The 19,920-nt window shown below is 43.2% G+C and overlaps 1 protein-coding gene across 10 annotated transcripts in view; it reads right to left on the bottom strand.

Moving 5' to 3' along the window:
- Positions 1 to 19,920, bottom strand: part of GBF1 (golgi brefeldin A resistant guanine nucleotide exchange factor 1) — a 303,641-nt gene that overhangs the window by 56,750 nt on the left and 226,971 nt on the right. For all 10 annotated transcript variants that reach the window (XM_068257939.1, XM_068257941.1, XM_068257940.1 and 7 more), the window contains 7 exons: positions 18,652 to 18,775; positions 15,820 to 15,945; positions 13,718 to 13,800; positions 6,658 to 6,894; positions 3,297 to 3,390; positions 1,030 to 1,206; positions 851 to 915 (listed from right to left, as the gene is read on the bottom strand). In XM_068257939.1, coding sequence (XP_068114040.1) covers positions 851 to 915; positions 1,030 to 1,206; positions 3,297 to 3,390; positions 6,658 to 6,894; positions 13,718 to 13,800; positions 15,820 to 15,945; positions 18,652 to 18,775 — 906 coding nt within the window. The remainder of the gene's footprint in view (positions 1 to 850; positions 916 to 1,029; positions 1,207 to 3,296; positions 3,391 to 6,657; positions 6,895 to 13,717; positions 13,801 to 15,819; positions 15,946 to 18,651; positions 18,776 to 19,920) is intronic.

Raw genomic sequence — 19,920 nt, forward strand, 5'->3', positions numbered from 1 at the left:
GCTATGGGGCTATGTGGCCAATGCAGGGACTGGGAATCTTGTCGGTAGTGGGACGCATGGATTCAACTCAGTATCAGCAGATTCTGGAGACCAATGTCTAGGATCCGAAGATATAACAACAAAAGTTGTTAAGGCGATACCTTTAGTGACTAACTGTACAAGATTCCTTTGCAAGCTTTCAAAACTTTGGTTTCTTCTTCAGTCATGTTTCAGAGCTGGATCAGAACCATACAAAGTACAGATATCAGTGACAAAGCTGAAGCTGCGCCGGGGTTGGATCTTTCAACAAGACAACGACCCTAAACACTGCTCAAAATCACTAAGGCATTCATGCAGAGGAACAAGTACAACATTCTGGAATGGCCACCTCAGTCCCCAGACCTTATTCCTGCTGGCTTCCGAACATAGAGCAAACAAATATTCTGCAGAGCTGCACCTGACCGGACTAAATATGTCGCCACCTGTGATACATTTCAGAATGTAAATCAGGATGAAGAAAGATTTTACAGTGAGCAAACAATGACTAAATAATTTATGAATGAATATTGTAAAAATATCTGCAATTTTATTAATTGTATTACATTCAGTAAAGTTCCTTTAATTATGTTCGATGCTTTTTGTTTGTTGTGATACTGCGTAATGAAGTTAGTATCTTTACAAGTGTGTGTGTATATAAATATTCTATCTATCTGTATTAGACAGTGTCAATTTAAACACCGTAATTATGCTCAATTTCATTTAAGTCAGCATATAGTGCACTTATAAATATGGCTTTGGGCTTACTATTATTCTGTGCATCAGGCAGATCTTGTTTAGTAACAAAACTTCAAAGATGTAATATGAAACTCACCGATTAGCAGGGATTTCCTCTCGCTGAAGTGATATCTTGCCATTGGGGTCAATATAGTCTTCAACCTGAAAGGTGCCTCAGTCAGTACAAAACACAATCCATGCATTTATTGTCATCTTATTTTGTCATATTACATTAGTGAAAGGAAAACATTTGCTGCTTCCATACAAGCCACTAACCTCCACCATTGCCTTCGGCAGCAGCTCAGCTCGGAATAGTTGTAACATGGAATCCATTATGTTTTTCCAGCCCTCGCGAAGAATGTCTCCATGCCGGTGAGCGAGGTGGAACACTGTTTTGGCAGCAATATGTGCCTTTGGGTTACTCCCAAATACAGTGGGAATATTCTCTACAGCCTGAAAAATAAGGAGGTGATTTAGATGGACTCTGAAAAGAAGTCAAAAGCATAAAGTATCGGTGAAGTGATACTAAAAGAAAAGCTATAATATATCAGTAATGCAATTTTCTGTTAGATTTTCTGTTAGAATTCATAATTAGATTATTTTCTGTAGAGACTGGTCATTATCTCTGGTGCATTGTCTTCTGTTTATCTCCTGAGTAGAACAATGCCTAATTGCTCGGCAGATAGATGGTAAGATAGATACATTTCCAACATGTTGAACTTTATCTGACAGGTAAATCTAACAGAAAATTGTTTGGTGTATTCCCAGCATTAAAGCCCAATCTACACGATACGATTCTTTGTACGATTTGATTACGATTTTATTTACGATCCAATTAAATCCGTTATGTCCGATCAGGATTCGATTCAATTCAATTCGAATTGCCATTGTAAAACAATGGCATATCGAATTGAATCGAATCTAATCCCGATCGGACATGTCGGATTTAATCGGATCGTAAATAGAATCGTAATCGAATCGTACAAAGAATCGTATCGTGTAGATTGGGCTTAAGGTAGCCATACACTGTTCGATTTGCCATCAGATCCGACCAACAGATAGATCAGATTCGATCAGAGAGGGATCGGATGGCTGCCTTTACTGCAAACAGATTGTGAACAGATTTCAGCATGAAGCCGATCACACGCTGTGAAGATGCCGCCGCCCCCCGGGCCCCCGCATGCATTACCTGCTCAGGCTGGCGCATGTCCCCTGGTCTCCGCTGTCCCTTCTCCGTGCTCGGCTCCAGCTTCACTGAACTTCCTGCCAGGGAAGTTTAAGCAGTAGAGGGCGCTCTACTGTTTAAACTTCCTGCCGGGACAGGATCAGGTAATGTATTGCCGCTATTGATGCACTCTCGACCCGCCAGCGATCAAGCGAAATCATCCGCACGGACGGTTCGAAGGGAACGATTTATTTTGGACGGAAATCAATCATTCAGTCAGCGTTTGCGCAACGATTTCACAGCAGACTCGATCACAGTGATCGAATCTGCTGTATATCGGCGGGAAAATCGTTAGGTGTATGGGCCCCTTAAGGGTCCTTTCACATTTTGGCTGTTGCCTTACACAAAGTCAGATCTCCATGCAGAAGCAATGACAGTCCTATGGGGTTATCATATTGATCAAGGTGCGGGGTGTACCAACACAGTAACACACTGCATGCAGCGTGTTAACAGTACGACTTGTGTCTTTACATTGGAAGGGAGGCATACTTTAATGGTACTGTATACCTCACAGCACAGTCAAGGTGCAATGCGACTTTTAGGCAGTGTTGCAGTGCGATTGAAGATTAATCGCTCAGCAACTGATTCAGCACTGTGTGTAAGGAGCCTAAAGGCAGCCATACACTGGTCGATGTGCCATCAGATCGACCAGCTGACAGATCCCTATCTGATCGAATCTGATCAGAGAGGGATCGTATGGCTGCCTTTCCTGCAAACAGATTGTGAATCGATTTCAGCCTGAAACCGATCACAATCTGTTGTGGTGGTGCTGCCGCCGCTCCCCCCGCCGGTATACATTACCTGAGGCTGGCTCCCGGGCGTGATGTCCCCGTCATGTGGCACCTCCGGCTCCGGCATCCGCATAGAACTTACGCTATCACACCAGTGACAGCGGAAGTTCAAATAGAGCGCCCTCTAGTTGTACTTCCGCTGTCACTGGCATGACAGCGGAAGTTATACGAGGATGCCGGAGGCGCCATGACGGGAGCAGTGACGGACGGGATGCCCGGGAGCCAGCCTCAGGTAATGTATACCTGATCGGATCGGCCGCCGCTAGCGACGCGCTCCCTACCCGCGGGCGATCGAGGGTAATTTCCCGCACGGCGCGATCGACGGACCGATCCGATTTCGGGAGGAAATCGGATCGGCGGGTGCGTGTTGCGCGAACGATTGGCAGCAGATTCGATCCCAGTGATCGAATCTGCTGTCGAAACTGCCGCAAATCGGGCCAGTGTATGGCCACCTTAAGGGTGATATGAATTGTATGAGGAAAGATATAGAAGATAAAGGCTAGGACACGGCTCCCTCAAAACCTTACCTCACTATTAAGAGTTGTGAACTTGCAAAGTGAAATTATTAGGTTGTCAAAAACATCGCTGAGTCCATAGTGAGCAGATATCATAGCACATTTCCTGAAACAGACAAACAACAGTCAGTGGTGATAGCTTGAAGGAGACAAAAGGAAACCGAGAGCCGAACATAGTGTAGTATCTCAGTGACAATTAGTCAGGTGTACAACAAATTAATGGGTATACTCACAAACGTGGTTCGCCCCAAAGGCAACCCCTGGATAAGCGGGTGGGGAAAATTATAAACCTGACCCCGCTCAGGTTTAAGAAGTCGCTCTCTGTAGACAGGAAGAAATGGGGATTCACCCCTCCACCAAGGGTGGACTAGACAATTTGTAAAGCAGTAACACAGAGGCGCCAAGTAGAGTAAAATCAATTAAAAACTGTTTAAAAAGGGGGAAGTTGGTGGACTCACCTCCCTCGTAGAAAGAAAGACCGGACAATGGGATGTTACTCACAGTATACAGTAACTTTATTAACCACTTCAGCCTACAGCGTGGAAAATCTCATACATCCGAGCAACGTTCACCTCCCATTCATTCGCCAATAACTTTATCGCTACTAGTCACAATTAATTGATCTATATCTTGTTTTTTCCGCCACTAATTAGGCTTTCTTTGGGTAGTACATTTTGCTAAGAATTATTTTTTTCTAAATCCATTTTAACAGGAAGATTAAGAAAGAAATGAAAAAAACATTTCCCAGTTTTTGGCCATTGTAGTTTAAAATTAATACATGCTACCGTAATTAAAATCCATGTATTTTATTTGCGTATTTGTCCCGCTTATTACGCCTTTTAAATTATGTCCCTATCACAATTTATGGCGCCGATATTTTATTTAGAAATAAAGGTGCATTTTTTTCAATTTGCGTTCATCACTATTTACAAGCTTATAATTTAAAATAAATGGATAAGATGCTCTCAACATGTATATTTAAAAAGTTTAGTCCCTTAAGTAACTATGTAGTTTTTTTTTTTTTTTATTGTAATTTTTTTATTTATTTTTTAATTAAAAAATGTATGTGGGTAATTTTAGTTTGGGAGGTAAACAGCTATTTTTAGATGTAATATAATGTAATTCTTTATTTTAAAAATGTATGTGGGTGCAGTTTACTATTTGGCCACAAGATGGCCACAGTCAAAAAAGTTCCTGGAGCGTACGATCACGCTGCAGGAACTATTAGGAGGCTGTACATTTTTTTTCTGGGCAGAGATACCGCGCTCTCTGCTTAGAAAGCGTCGGTATTTCTCCGGGGGGCTTAGATCAGTGAATGGGAATTATATTCCCATTCACTGATCAGGGGGCTAGCGGCAGGCAGCGGGAGCGCGCCCGATCGCGCTCACCACGCTGCAGGAGCAGCACAAGTCTATCTGGACGGATATATCCGTCTAGATAGAGAGAAGTGGTTAAAAGCTTTAACGTTACAACGCGTTTCACAGGTCACAATCCAGCTTCAGACAAAAAATTTTTGGAGGGTACAAAATCGGGTCAAATGCCTGGCTGAGTGCCTCTGTATAACAAACAGAGGCGCTCAGCCAGGCCACTGACCTGATTTTGTACCATACAAAATTTTTTTGCCTGATGAAGCGGGATTGTGACCGGTGAACCGCTTTGGAGCTTTTAATAAAAAGTTAGTTTATACTGTGAGTAATGTCCCATTGTCCGGTCTTTCTTTCTACGACGGAGGCGAGTCCACCAACTTCCCCCTTTTAAACAGCTTTTAATCGATTTTACTCTACTTAGTCAGTGGTGATAGGCATCCAAAATAACACCCCTGTACATCTGTGCAGGAACACAACCACATAGAAACTGCATGATAAGCTGAGGCCAAATAAATCAATATAAAATAACTTAGTAAGGGCCCTTTCACACTTAATCCGCTGCGTTGGGAATGCGTTTGCGTTAGTACACATTTTTCCTGAAATGTAATAGAAAACCTATTTGTGACCATTTTTTTTTTTTTTTTTTTTTTTAATCCAATTTTTTTTTTTTTCGGATGCCAGCGTGTGGGGATTAATAGGCTTTCTATTACATTTCAGGAAAAAATGTGCACTAACGCAAACGCATGTCCAACGTAGCGGATTAAGTGTGAAAAGGCCCTTAGGAGCCCAGACACTGGTCCCTTCCAGCACCACGGTCTATCTATACTGTATGCTACATTCATCTCAGACAGATTCAGTCTGTGCCAGCCCTCTTACAGTCTAAACAGTGATGTAAAGATGCAAAACAGACGCAAGCAGCAGCCTCGCCCACACAGCTTGAAATCTGACTCTTCATTCATTGGCTTTAGGTCATATGATCAAAAATTATAAATCATTTATAAAAGAATATAGCAAAAAAAAAAAAACATTAAAGAGACTCTGTAACATTAAAAAGATCCCCTGGGGGGTACTCACCTCGGGTGGGGGAAGCCTCCGGATCCTAATGATGCTTCCCACGCCGTCCTCTGTCCCACGGGGGGTCTCGCTGCAGCCCTCCGAACAGCCGGCGACTGTGCTGACTGTCAGTTCAATATTTACCTTTGCTGGCTCCAGCGGGGGCGCTGTGGCGACTTTCGGCACGGAAATAGACAGAAATACCCGATCTCCGTCGGGTCCGCTCTACTGCGCAGGCGCCGGAAACTTGCGCCTGCGCAGTAGAGCAGACCCGACGGCGATCGGGTATTTCCGCCTACTTCGGCGCCGACAGCCGTCAGAGCGCCTGCGCAGGAGCCAGGAAGGTAAATATTACGTCACCGCTGCACGGAGGGCTGCAGCGAGACCCCTGACGGATGGAGGACGGCGTGGGAAGCCTCATTAGGATCCGGAGGCTTCCCCCACCCGAGGTGAGTACCCCCCAGGGGCCGTTTTGTCGTTACAGTTCCTCTTTAAGCCATTTAATATATAATACATTAAAATTAAGCCATTTTAATGAAGTTAAAACACTGCATTCAGTGAGCAGTTGAAAGGGGATCATTGCTATCTTGGCAAGTGAGACTATTGCTTATAGATAGATACGGTAGATAATCAGAGTTGGTGTCAGAAATACACAAGAAGTATAATAAGGAGGAGAAAACACTGGCTACAACATAAGATGACAACTTCTGTTGGCTTTTTCAGCGAGCACAAAGCTGAATTCTGTAGGGGACATTTGAAAAAAAACAAAAAACAAGGACATGTATCTACAGTATTTCAGGCATGTACATTGTCTATGCTATATCAGTTTTAAAGTGGACAATCATATTAACACAAAAGCCCATTTGTGCTTTCTTTTACGGTGTTATCATTCAGAAGTACCTAGAGAAATTAGATCACTGAATACAATACTAGAGGTAGTTGTAAATCATTACCTGAATCCAGATATAGCTTTCTGAATAATGGTCTCCTCCATGCTCTTGTCAAACACATATGACAGTGCTGCAATAGTTGGTCCCCACGTCATTGTGAAGAGATCATGATCATAGCTTCCGGGGGCAACATGCAGGAAAATGCCCTCCGACGTGGCACCTCTGTGTAGCAGCACGCTCCACACGTAGTTCTCCTTTACCAGACCAGACTGCTCGTCCGGCATTACGATTTCCTCATTTCTAGTGAGAGCAAGAACACAGAAATCAATACACTATAAATACATTAATGACAAAGTTCTACTTATTTTTATCATTACTGTGCATTTATATACCAATAACACACCGCAGACAATGTTCATTGTGACCAACTGCCCCCTCAGAGGAGTGACTCAGGCAGGGAACACACTTGTCTTTCAGTTTTCTGCACGCGTTTTTCTGCACACCAAGTGTGTTTCTATGCAGGAAACCGCGCGCGTTTTTTCACAGCAGCTCATGTAATTGATAGAGAAAACTGACAGAACGTGCATAGTCATCATGCAGAATGTCAGTTTTTTTTTCTGCGCGCGAAAAACGTATCAAGTGTGCACTAGCCCATTGATTAACATGATTTCTCAGTTTTTCTGTGCAGAAAACGCGCACGAAAACAGTCAAGTGTGTTCCCTGCCTCACTGCCTAGAGTATTTTGCAATGTAATCTCTACTACAGTCTGTTGGGGAAGGGGAGAGGGGGGGGGGGGGTTGGGGCATTCACTTACCACTATATTTTATGACTGTGGCAAGAACACAGAGTACTGGACATGATTTAAACATGATACTCAAGATCATTCAACCATTGAACCCCAAATCATTTAATCATAAAAACCCAAGTCATTCAGTCCTTCAGTTGATTCCCTTACAAGTTGCTATGGCAGAGGTGACGGCATTATGAAGATGTGTGTTCAGCAACCAAGACAACTTGTAAGCCATGCAATATTTAAGCAATTATTGCTCCCATCAGCATGGTCATTTAATACATGTCATCACATAAACGCCCAGTTTCCAATAATTAATTTTGGGAACATAGAATATGGCATGGATCTGAGCAGATGCAAGTATGTTGTAGTGAGTTTCCCATCAGCACTCTGAAAAACTGTGCCTTCTGCTGTCTTGTCAGCATGTCACTAAACAGGGGGTACCAGTAGCAGAGCTGACAGTTTTTTTCATTACCAAAAGTTGGTCACAATTGGTGTTTTGCCAACTTCTGTCATTGTTATTGCTTCTGTGATCTCATTGATCCCCTCTCAGTGCCTTGGTCAGTGATTTGCCCGGCAGATCATCATCTTGGCCAAGTGCTGGATTGTTCTATTTACTGACCTAGTCTGCTCCTTGCTACTCTGTTGAGCGCCCCCCTCTTACCCCCTGCATAGCAACAGAACATGTTATGTCTGTATAGCCTTGGCCCCAAACGGTTGCCTTAGGGATTGAATTATGATCTCTGCCAAGCAACATTCCTCATACATGTGTACAAGGCTTAAAGAGACTCTTCTATCCTATAAGTTCCTATACCTGTTCTAATGTGGTCTGTATTACCGCAGCCTTTTCTAGTTGCACTGTCTCTGTAATATATCTAATCTTTTCTTTGTCAAGCTTTGTCGACCCAGAGAGAGGAAAGGTCTGCCTCGGCTGTGATAGGGAGAAATCATGCACACCCCCTGCATGCTCTGTGTGTGTGCTTTGTTTATTGCAGTTTGTGAGGCTGAGGGGGAAGGGAGCTGCTGCCTTTCACATGCAAACCGTGACTAATTCCAGACTGGTGTGCAGATAATTTGCTATGTAATAAAAACTTGTAGTATACCAACCAGGAAGGTGTGTGTGTGTGTGTGTGCATAGAATCTTCCACTTTATAGGTAGTCAGTGAAGGGAGTGCAGGATTGGTGTTATGTGGCAGTGACGGGGTTGGTTGGTTAACAGTCTGGCAGCAGTATTCTGTATGAGCTGTAGGCGGTGCAAAGTCCTTTCTTGGAAGGCCAGTGTAGAGAGCATTACAATAGTCCAGTCCAATAGTCCACTCGGGATATAACGAAGGCATGTAATGAAGGCATGAACTAAGGTTATTTGATCCGATTCCATATTTATTTTGCAAACAGGGTGGACACAATCTGTACTTAACTTCTGTGCTGCTTGCCAATTGATCCAAGCGTTGTTGTACTTTATATTAGCACCTTTAAATCGTATTACTATAATATTATTTAGTCTAATGTGTGCACATAGCTTTCAATCTGCAGAACACCAATTCAATTTGGATAAACAGTAGAATAACAACTGACTTCCTGTACTTTGATATGCTGATTACTAAAAGGCCAATTGTTAAAAAATGGAGGTCAAACAGTTTACAGTCCGAAAGAATGCCATGACAGACTATACCAACTTCTTGCCCCAGAGCAGTCTGAACTGGAACTTCAAAGCTCTGTAAAGAACTTTACAACAGGATTTCATTTTTGTGCTACAATTAAGCAGCACGGTGGCCTAGTAGTGGATAGCACTCTAGCCTTGCAGCACTAGGTCCCTGGTTCGGATCCCAGCCAGGTCAACTTCTGCAAGGAGTTTGTATATTCTCCACATGCCTGTGAGTTTCCTCTGGGCACTCTGGTTTCCTCCCACATCCCAAAAACATACAGATAAATTAATTGGCTTCCTCCTAAAATTGGCCCTAGAATACAATCACTATGGTAGGGATTAGATTATGAGCTCCTATGAGGGAAAGTTAATGACAAGACTATATATACTGCAAAGCGCATTGGAAGATGTGGTGCCACCGCCGCCACCACCACCACTACTACTAACTAAATAATAAATGATAAATGATGGTTGGTCTGCACTTCCTTCTATTTTTGTCCTGTTTTTTTTCTCTTTCTCTATCATTGTGCATAACTCTTCTTAATTATTTTTTTCATCTTTGTTCTTTTCCAGCATGGTGATGTAGCCTAGTATCCTAGCTGGGCTGCCGCTATTGCTTAGATTTAATGGAGTTTGAGAGTTTGTGAAAAGAAATCCAAACAAAAAATAAAACAAAAAAAAAATTTGCTACATGATATTCGCAACATTTTTTGGGGAAAATCGACTGCCCTGTAGTATATGCCTGTCATGTGAGCCGTGACCAAATGGATTGGGGGACATTTGGGGGTCCCCAAAGTATACAGCGTTCCTCTGATGCACCGGCCAGCCCAGGCGTTTGAGAAGCATGCATGGGTTGGAGAGAAGCAGGCTTTTACATTACAGACTGTATGATAGACTGTGTCCTCACTTAAACAGTGGCTCCGGGCTGTCTTGGACTTACTTAGCCCTGTGATGTCACAGGCCCTTGGAAGGTGCCCACATGGCTGGAGACAGTTAACATCTTTACGGACAGTGGCTTCAATTCATCAAAGGGTGTTCGATAACAAAATCCCAGTCCTTAAAATACCGCATTCGGTATTTTACACTTCACTGTGCTAATTCATCAATATTTTCACACATGTGGTAGAGGTTCGTTAAGTTACCGAAGTACTACGGCTTCAGTTCATCAAAGGCTGTTAGATAACGGCAGAGTGGTGCAGAGCAGCTTGGAATGTCTCTGTGTTGTTACAAGCTGATAACAATAGAAGGCATCCAGACATCCCTTTACATGTAAACGTGTTATATTTACTGCTAGTGTTACTTATACTGCCTCTGCTGCTCTGAATCTGTCCATCAGTGTTTCTTAACATTTTACTTATTTGCCACAACGTAGATAAACTTCCTGGAGACATTACAAATGCCATGCTTGGTGATTTCACCACTTGCATCTTTGTATATTCAAACAGGGACTCAAAGGGTTAAACCACCGAAGGACATCTGGGGATATCTTTTGTCCCGTTATCTCTGCTCACTGCCTGGGAGGTCTGGAAGCTTGTGTGGAGAAGCCTGTGTGACCTATCAGCAGCACTTGCAGGAGAACAGGGGCTGTTTCTATTGGCTGCCTGCTCCTGTTAATCATGAAAACATTCACACAGAAGGCTTTCGAAGCCTGTAACGACAGGGGAGAGCTGGAGATAAACACCGAATGTGTTAGTGAATGTGGTAACCTTGATGAATTAACATTTACTGACATTTGCTGACATGTGTTGAGCACAAGTCGGTAATTTATCTCATTGCTCTGTGATTTCAGCTTCTCATTCGGTAACAGCTTTGATGAATTAACATTTTCTTAAGTCCTCCGTTAACTCAGCTGTTTTCAGCATTACCGAATGTGGTAATGCTTGATGAATTGAAGCCAGTGTGTCCTCAAAAGACTATCGGGCTAGGAATATCATCACCTGATTTAACCTCCCCGGCGGTAAGCCCGTGCTGAGCACGGGCTATGCCGCCGGGAGGCACCGCTCAGGCCCCGCTGGGCCGATTTGCATAATTTTATTTTTGCTGCACGCAGCTAGCACTTTGCTAGCTGCGTGCAGTGCCCGATCGCCGCCGCTACCCGCGTCATCGCAGCAGCCCCCCCCCCCGCCAGACCCCGTGCGCTGCCTGGCCAATCAGTGCCAGGCAGCGCTGTGGGGTGGATCGGAGTCCCCTTTGATGTCACGACGTCGATGACGTCGGTGACGTCATCCCGCCCCGTCGCCATGGCGACGGGGGAAGCCCTCCAGGAGATCCCGTTCTTTGAACGGGATCTCCTAATCTCCGATCGCCGGCGGTGATCGGAGGGGCTGGGGGGATGCCGCTGAGCAGCGGCTATCATGTAGCGAGACCTTGTCTCGCTACATGAAAAAAAAACATTTTAAAAACGTATTTGCTGCCCCCTGGCGGATGTTGACAAACCGCCAGGAGGGTTAATTATCTCTGTGGGGAGCCATTGTGATGTGTACAGCAGTGTATTCCAGGTGCTGGACCTAATTGTGTACAGATAGATAAGATAAACGGTTTAACCTTGTATAGTGGGTACCACATGGTTTTGGGATGGGCAATCCTTCCCAAAGGTGGGGGCTCTGCTGTTAAGTGTATAAATTGTTTTGTTTGACTGAATAAAGTGTGACTGTTTGGAATCACAGAAGTTCAGAGTGCTGTCTCTTGCTTCTGTGCGGGCTTGCTTAATGACATTGGTTCTGCCCAATGCAAAGGCTTATCCCAGTACCGTCCTGCAGCTGAGTTGGTTCCTGAGGTTCTGGAAGCGTTGACTTGACGGAGTGGCCCGGGTCGGGATCTAGCAAGCGGTTCCGTCACAATGCCCATTTAAGAGAATGGACAAATATGAATGACTAATGTTAGGTACACACACGATACAATTTTCTGGCAGATTTACCTGCCAGATCAATTTTTTCCCAACATGTCCGATCTGAATTTCAATCCATTTTCCGATCTATTTTCATTCATTTCTACGGACATGTTGGAAAAAAAATCGCTCTGGCAGGTATATCTGCCAGAAAATTGTATTGTGTGTACCTAGCTCCCCCTCCTCCTGCAGAAGTCTGTCTAAGCAGACATTGCCCCAACCTCCCCAATCTCTATAGACCAAGTTTTTGATTTTTCAGTAAGTCCACTCCAGAGCAACCATCAGCTTCTTCACAAAGATAATGAAAACCATTCCCTCCATGCCTACTAGTGCAGTAGGAATTGCTTTATACACAATTTCATAAAGTGGTATCTAGTATCTGGCCATGCTAGTTCACACCATAAGTTTAGTTCGGGTTTAAAGCAAACCGGAACTGAAAATTAAAAGTCAAAATAAACATCACACGTTATACTTACCTCCCATGTAGTCTACTCATCAATATCTTTCTCCTGTCCCGTGACCTGTTTGCCCACTGTGATTAATGGAATTCTCAGACCTCCATTTTGAAAATGACTGCGACGCGTAACAGCTTCCAGACCAGGACATTGCTAAACTGTAATATCGCTCACTTGAGCCATAGGGAAACATGGACATTACCTTGCTCATCAGTTGTCCTTTCAGTTATAACGGACAGCAACTGATATAGAACTTTCAGCAGCTGATATATTTCCGTTCTAACAAAATCTTGTCAGAACTGAAAGGAATCGTAAGAAGAAAATGGTGAGCTGAGAAGACCGGAGGGTGAGGTAAGTATGTAATATTCATTTGAAGGTACACCATGTGTATTTTAAATACATTTTACTTGGTTCAGGTTCACTTTAAGAAATACAGAGGCTGTACAATATAAACAATTTCATTATTGCACCAGGCAAGTAAGCTAATGCTACGTCTACTTGTGCTAAAGTGCCGAAGCGTGCGCCTATCACCCAAGACATTCCAAGACTGACCTCACAGCTTCCAGCATGAAAAGGAGAAATGAAAGCAAAGGCGTGCCAGAGATCACATCCTGTCTCCTGAGGATGGTAATCCCCAGAGCTTTCATGTCTCTGGTGTTGGATTTACCGAGCAGACTGGATTTCTGAGCAGTTCTTAAGCCCTAACTGCCTATAAACAGCTGTGAGTATTAAGGACAGCCCAGCTTCTTAGCAGTTAGACAAGGTACAATGACGACAGCACAGCGCTAACAGAAACCTGATCATGTAGATCCAGAGTCCAATAAAAAAAAGAAGAAGAAGAAATAAGCAGTATATTAAATACTATAATATGCCGGTCATATCCTGAGCCTCAGCTTCCAGCAGCACCATTACTTCCCAACTGCAACAAAAGTAACCCAAAACAGAATTTTTTTTTTTATATAGGTTGCCAATAAGTTATTGCAGCCACATCCAGCTGTTTGCTGGTGTACTGGTTAAGGGCTCCGCCTCTGACACAGGAGACCAGGGTTCGAATCTCGGCTCTGCCTGTTCAGTAAGTCAGTACCTATTAATTAGGAGACCTTAGGCAAGTCTCCCTAACACTGCTACTGCCTATAGAGCACGTCTCAGTGGCTGCAGCTCTGGTGCTTTGAGTCCACCAAGAGAAAGGAGAGATATTATTATTATTTATTTATAAAGAGCCAACATATTCTGTGGCGCTGATAAAATGTTATTTGTCTTGCATAGTGTGAAAGGATTCTGTAAAGCCCTGAACAAAATGCCAGCACTATAGAAATACATAACTATAACAACTTCTAGCAACTTACTTGATTGCATGGTAAACATCTTCTAGCATATCCTGGTCAAAATCCTTCCCACCATTGACACCTTTCAAATTCTTCCTGAACTCCTGATGAAGAAAGATTAATTGAGCTAGAGAACAGAACACAAATAGGGGTGCTGGAACAATGCTTTGTAGAAGTTTAAGCAATTTATGCTTTTGTATGGTGTAGCCATCTATTGCTGCCATTTACTGCTTCAGAGAAACATTCCTGAAATGGTGAATGGGCAGGTGAGAAAGCCCTCCAAGGGTCTGAACCTGCTGCCACAAGATAACCTCTAATATACAGTGTACCGATAGAAAGTGTGTGAGCCTTGGAGATTAAAGGAGAACTGTAGTGAAAGGTATAAGCAGGCTGCCATATTGATTTCCTTTTAAGCAATACCAGTTGCCTGGCAGCCCTGCTGAGATATTTGCCTGTAGTAGTGTCTGAATAACACCAGAAACAAGCATGCAGCTAATCTTGTCAGTTCTGACAATGTCAGAAACACCTGATCTGCTGCATGCTTGTTCAGGGACTAGGGCTAAGAGTATTAAAGGGAGAGGATCAGCAGAACTGCCAGGCAACTGGTATTACTTAAAAGGAAATAAATATGGCAGCCTCCATATACCTCTCACGACAGTTGTCATTTAAGTAAGAGTGTGAGAGGGTGTGTGCGTATGTGAGAAAGTGTGCATGAGTCTACAGACTGAGTGTCCACAAGCTCGAAATCGAGACATGCAAGCCCAGGGAAAATAGACTATGCCAACACCATGAGCAGAAGACCATAGAGGATGAGAATCACTTCCTGCTGCACTGTCCCAAATATACTGCAACCAGGGAAACATCCTTTAAGAAATTGATGGCACTATTTCCAGACTTTCACAAAAAGGATGAGATTAAACTACATTGTACTAGGCGAAGAGAAATCCACAGCATGCCACAGACAGAGGAGAATAAACAAACTACCTAAAAATGTCCACAAACTGCCAGCCCACTGTGCCCCTACCCCCACCCACTTCCATGTCAAGCATTTCCCAGTTTTGGCAATACCTGCTTTGGTCATGCCAATAAAGCTATCTTTGATTTGTGTGAGAGCGTGTGTGACTGTGCAAGACAGTGAGGGCGTGTGACTGTGCAAGAAAGTGAGGGCATGTGACAGTGAGTGCGTGTGTAGTTGCACTAAGCTATTCCTCTGTCCATGGCCTTTTCTAGGAAGTAGAGCAGAAAAAAAAACTGACTGTGAAAGTTTAGAGGCAGATTTTTTTTTTCTTTGAATTGTGTACAAGCACACAATGAATTCTGTTGTGCATTATGAAAGTTTCCTAAAGATTATACAGTTCTGCTTTCCTGAAAAAGGTTCAAAGAGTCTAAAAGTGCTGAGACCGCAAAGCACAAATTTGAAGCTATGGTAATCTTAATTAGCACATAGTCAGCACCTACAATACCACTGCTCTGCAAATCAGGTCACCAGTGTTAAGTTATTGGGGGGTTAATTTAGGTGGCTTAGTGTCAGCTTAGCCTGTGGACACTACGGGCTTGATTCACAAAGCGGTGCTAACCTAGTTAGCACGCCTAAAGACTTTGGGCGTGTAAAGTAGGGTGCTAACTAGGTTAGCACCATTTTAAAATGAACTCGCGCGCAAAGTATCATGCAAAACGTTGCATCGCGGTGCGACGAAACCGGCACACCCAATGCGCCTATAAGGTCGCATGGGGTGCGACCTTAACGTCGCATAGTGCAACGTTAAGGTCGCACCCCATACGATCTTATTAGAAGAAGCTGAGTAGAATTGAGGCACTGCTGGTAAAGCTGCTGCTCTAGTTTTGAATCACACCATTCTACTGCTTAGTCTGGAAGGGTGAAGGTAAAAACTGATTCTCCCTGATAAGAGTGCAGCCAACAAAACTTACAGTCAGGGGTGTAGGAAGTTGTCAATATCTAGGCTTTGGACAGGTATTTCATAAGTGGTTTTACATCAGCTAATCAAGAGGCTTCTACATATACGTCTGCAGAAATAAGAAGACCTTGAGAGGTGTTAACGCCTGGTGTTGTTCAGATTTATCAGAGAAAGGAATACGAATATATTTTTATTAACTCAGCTCACCTCCAGAGTCATTGGCACATTCTGTTTGCGGACATTGTGATTATGCTGGTCAGTATTCAGCATGATGACAGCATAGGCCAAAGCAAAGCTAGAATCGCTGTTGGCAAAAGGTGTCCCATTGGAGTTCTAAGGGCAATACAAATGATAAAAAAACTTTTATACATGAAAAATATGATGCAGAGGCAATAAACTACAGTGCTTTCATCATTACAATAATAAAACATAGGCACTCAAAACCTAGTAAAATAAAGACAAACATAAAAAGGTGTGCAAGTTTTAAGGCTCATATATACAACAATCTGTCCAACTATATTCCAAACCTGTCTGTTGGAAGATAAGTTGGGTGTGTGTAAAGCTGACAAACAACCAGATGACCAACTGGTAACAGGTTGCTTGCCAGATCCAAACAGTGGATCAATCTGACCAACTATCAGGAATGTGTGTACAAGTCTTTTGAACAACTTTATTGTTTTTGAATGTGGACATGTTGTGCAGTTTGTCATTTAGCTTGCACACATAGTATTTAAAAGAGTTGGTTGTTTAGTTGGTTGGTGTGTGTGTACGTACTTGTCAGGTAAACAACTTGTTGTGTGGTTGGTCATGTGGTACTGGCCTTTACTCTACCTTCCTAAGAAGTCAGAACAGGGCAACTAGCACTCACAGCAACATGTCTTTTACGTAATTTTTCCTAATTCTTCAAGATAAAAGTTGCATGACATTTGACCAATTTGTGTTTAAGCACAAGAGTTACTTACATACAGATCTTTTCTCCTCAAGGTCACCTGTTGGGTGACTAGAATGAAACCTTTAGCTACCAGCATTACATGCGACATCCCTTTCACATGTGATGGTGGTTGCTAAAGGATTCATTATAGTCACCCAACAGGTGATCTTGAGGAGAAAAGAACAAGTAGGAGAAATAATGATACACACACCTTTGAGCCATGCCACAATTGGCCAATCAGAGCATTTGTTTGCACCCAATTCATAAATTTTGCCTATTAATAAAAAAGGCAGTGATTAAAATGCTAGCTTCCTGATCCACTCAGGGCCTGATTTCTTACCACTCAAGGCCCACAGTCACCAACGGCCCCCATCCACACCAACTAATGGAATCCACACCTACTCCGCTTGCCAAACACAAATATTCTTCTACAGTAAAACCAACTATTTTCTAAATTAGCTCTAATTCCCCCTGGGAGGCTGTGGATGTAGCGTTGGACCATTCCAATGACTTCTACTTTTCTCTCTCGGGCACTAGAAGAAGCTTACCATTTACTGTAAGTTACACTGCCTGTATAACTGTACAGTTCTCTACATCCTCCAGAGGGAGCTTATAGGATCTGCCGCAGCCATGCAACTCTGTTCCCCCAAATCCCTGTGTTCAGCAAAGTGGGCGGTCCTTCCCAGAAATTCAACCCTGAGAATATTGTTAATCTAATATTACCAAAATTCTACCATCTGTAAAAATACATAGTATAATACCTTGAAATTTACCGAAATTCTGCTAACAGTACATTTACCAATATTCTGCTAACGGTAAAGGTACATAGTATAATACCTTGAAATTTACTGAAATTCTGCTATCAGTAAATTTACCAATATTCTACTAACCAGTAAATTGGTATCCATTTTTACTTGTGGCTTTTTTAAATGTATGCCTAATTGCGCCTTAATAAAGGTGGCATGATACAGACTGACACTCATCCTCCCTCCAACAAAGCGCAGTGATAGAGAGCATGTCACTGACTGCCAAGCTTTCCAGCTTGCTGGTTGTCAAGACAATCCCAAGGTGAAAAATAAAACCTTTATGAGTAAGCAATATTAACAGATATTCTGGAGTCTTTTTTTTGTATTTCTGCTGTAAAGTACAGTATGGCTTCTGTATACAGTATTGTTATTTTGTATTAAACGTCGAGCTTCTATATAGCGTTACTGAGGAGTGATGGGATGTCTTGCCGTCAGTCTCAGTGTGCTGAGCTACCATCAGTGTGCTCTCCCACAGCCGGCCAGTCACTCACAAACTTGTTATTCGGCCTCCTACTAAACAGGACGGACATAGTGCATCTCTCTCTTCCTCTCCTGTGGTATTTCCGATGTCCTTCTGTCAGCAGACAGCAACCACTTCCCCTCCTGCCACATGACTTTTGCCCTTTCCCACTGGTCCCTGTGAACGCTCCAACCAATTGGTGAGGGTTTTCCAGTAACTCTTGGCAACCTGCTGTGTTTTCTGCACAAGCAAAGTTTTTGCAAAAGATACATGATGGAAGTCCCACCTCTGGGATCCAGAAGCGGCACTGATTGGCTAGCTACACTTCCTCAAATCACAGACAGGATAATAAATTGCGGGTTGGTATTAGAGGAGAGACACGGAAGTGTGGTGAATGGGCGAGCCATGTGGCAGCGTATACAGGAATGGCTCCCTTCCCACCCGTGGCACTCTTGCGCCCTAGTCCTAGGCGTATGGGGCCTGCCCAGAAATCCAGCCCTGGATCCACTTCAGTAGCAATGGTTTATAAACTGCTGAAGGTGTCCTGTTAAACAACCATAACAATATTCTACCAGCACTGAAAACAAAGTAAAACCGGCATTTTTCATTTTGCTTTTATTTAAAGAGATTTGATTTTTACTGTAAAACAGATTTGATATGAAATGCCAGCTCCTCCCTATTCATTATAATCAGCAGTTTTCATTTCCTAAGAGGCAGTATGGATAGACAGATGTATAAACACTTGTTTACAAACCGCTACAAGCTTTACACTTTCAAATATAAGCTTGTGCTATGGCAAGTATTGTGAGTTATCTGTTAAAAAGAGCTAAGCTGCTGCTTACCCTCCAATGCTCTGTGAAAGCCTCCAGCAGCCTATGAATTACAGGTGCTTCTCCTGGTAAGCGGAACGCTTCGAGATAAAGCCTTAAAGCTTCATCTATTCTCAAGCCTTGGAACTGGAATGTCCTAAAGAGGATCAAGCAATTACTACAGTGAATGGGACATACACATTACACATAATGAAAGTTTAATGCATATTGTGTGAAATACATCATAATGTGCCATTCACAATGTTCTGTCAACTGAACATAAACCATGTTAGCTATGTTCTTTAAAGACCTAACTTGTTGGGTCTGCAAAACTGCTTTTCTGTGTTGGTCAGATACAGCTTGGTTAGAATGGATAGTGGTCAGATTCTCCTGACCTAGCTGACTGCACTAATCAGTGACATATTGGTCCTTCTCATACATAGTTCGGATACGGTTTCTTTTTAATAGGCAAATCGCCCTGAGTTAATGGTTATTTGTAGTATTGAGACATGGTTGAGCTCTCATCTTAGCACATCCTTGTTGTTTCAGGCAGTATGCCCTCATTTATTATGTCTTGCCTTTTACTCGTTACTAATTTTCAATAAAACTTCTTTGTCGATCAAAAATGCTTTTGCAATGGTGTCTTTTTATATGGCAGGGGTATGATGTTTTTATGTTCTGTTTTAGTTGAACAGCTCTCATATCTCAGATAATGCACAGCTCTAAAGCCCCGTCTACACGGGGAGATGTTGGGGAGATGTTGTGGCGATCGGCGGCCTCTTGCGCGTCCACGAGCGTGCCCGCCGCGTCCCCGCTCGCCGCGCGTGCGCCGCATTCGATTCCCCGCTCGTGCCCGCTCGTCCCCGCCGGTGCCGCTTATCTCCCGCACGATTCCCTGCCATTGTCCCCTCGCGGGGATCGAGCAGGGAATCGGCGGTGCGGAGATCCGTCCTGTCGGATCTTATCAATCGAGCCGCATCAGCGGCTCGATTGATAAGGAGCATCGCGGCCGCATCTACGCGTGTAGATGCGGCTTAAGATTGTATGTTCTTCCATTATGTTTTTCTGTCTCATTTGAGATCTCACTAGCAAGTTATGTTTGTTGCGTGCCTCTTGGTTCGCTATTCATCTTCTGCAGGATGTTGTTCGAGATACTCATTTTTGTGGACCCAGACTCTGGGTCCGGCTGTGCTAGTCTATTGTCCTGTATGTTATTTCTGTACATCTATTTTTTGGTGCAACAATAAACATGTACTGTTTCTCTTTCTGACTTGTTCAAAAAACTATTAAAAAAAAAAATAT

The sequence above is a fragment of the Hyperolius riggenbachi genome, chromosome 10 (assembly GCF_040937935.1).
Source record: "Hyperolius riggenbachi isolate aHypRig1 chromosome 10, aHypRig1.pri, whole genome shotgun sequence".
NCBI lineage: Eukaryota > Metazoa > Chordata > Amphibia > Anura > Hyperoliidae > Hyperolius > Hyperolius riggenbachi.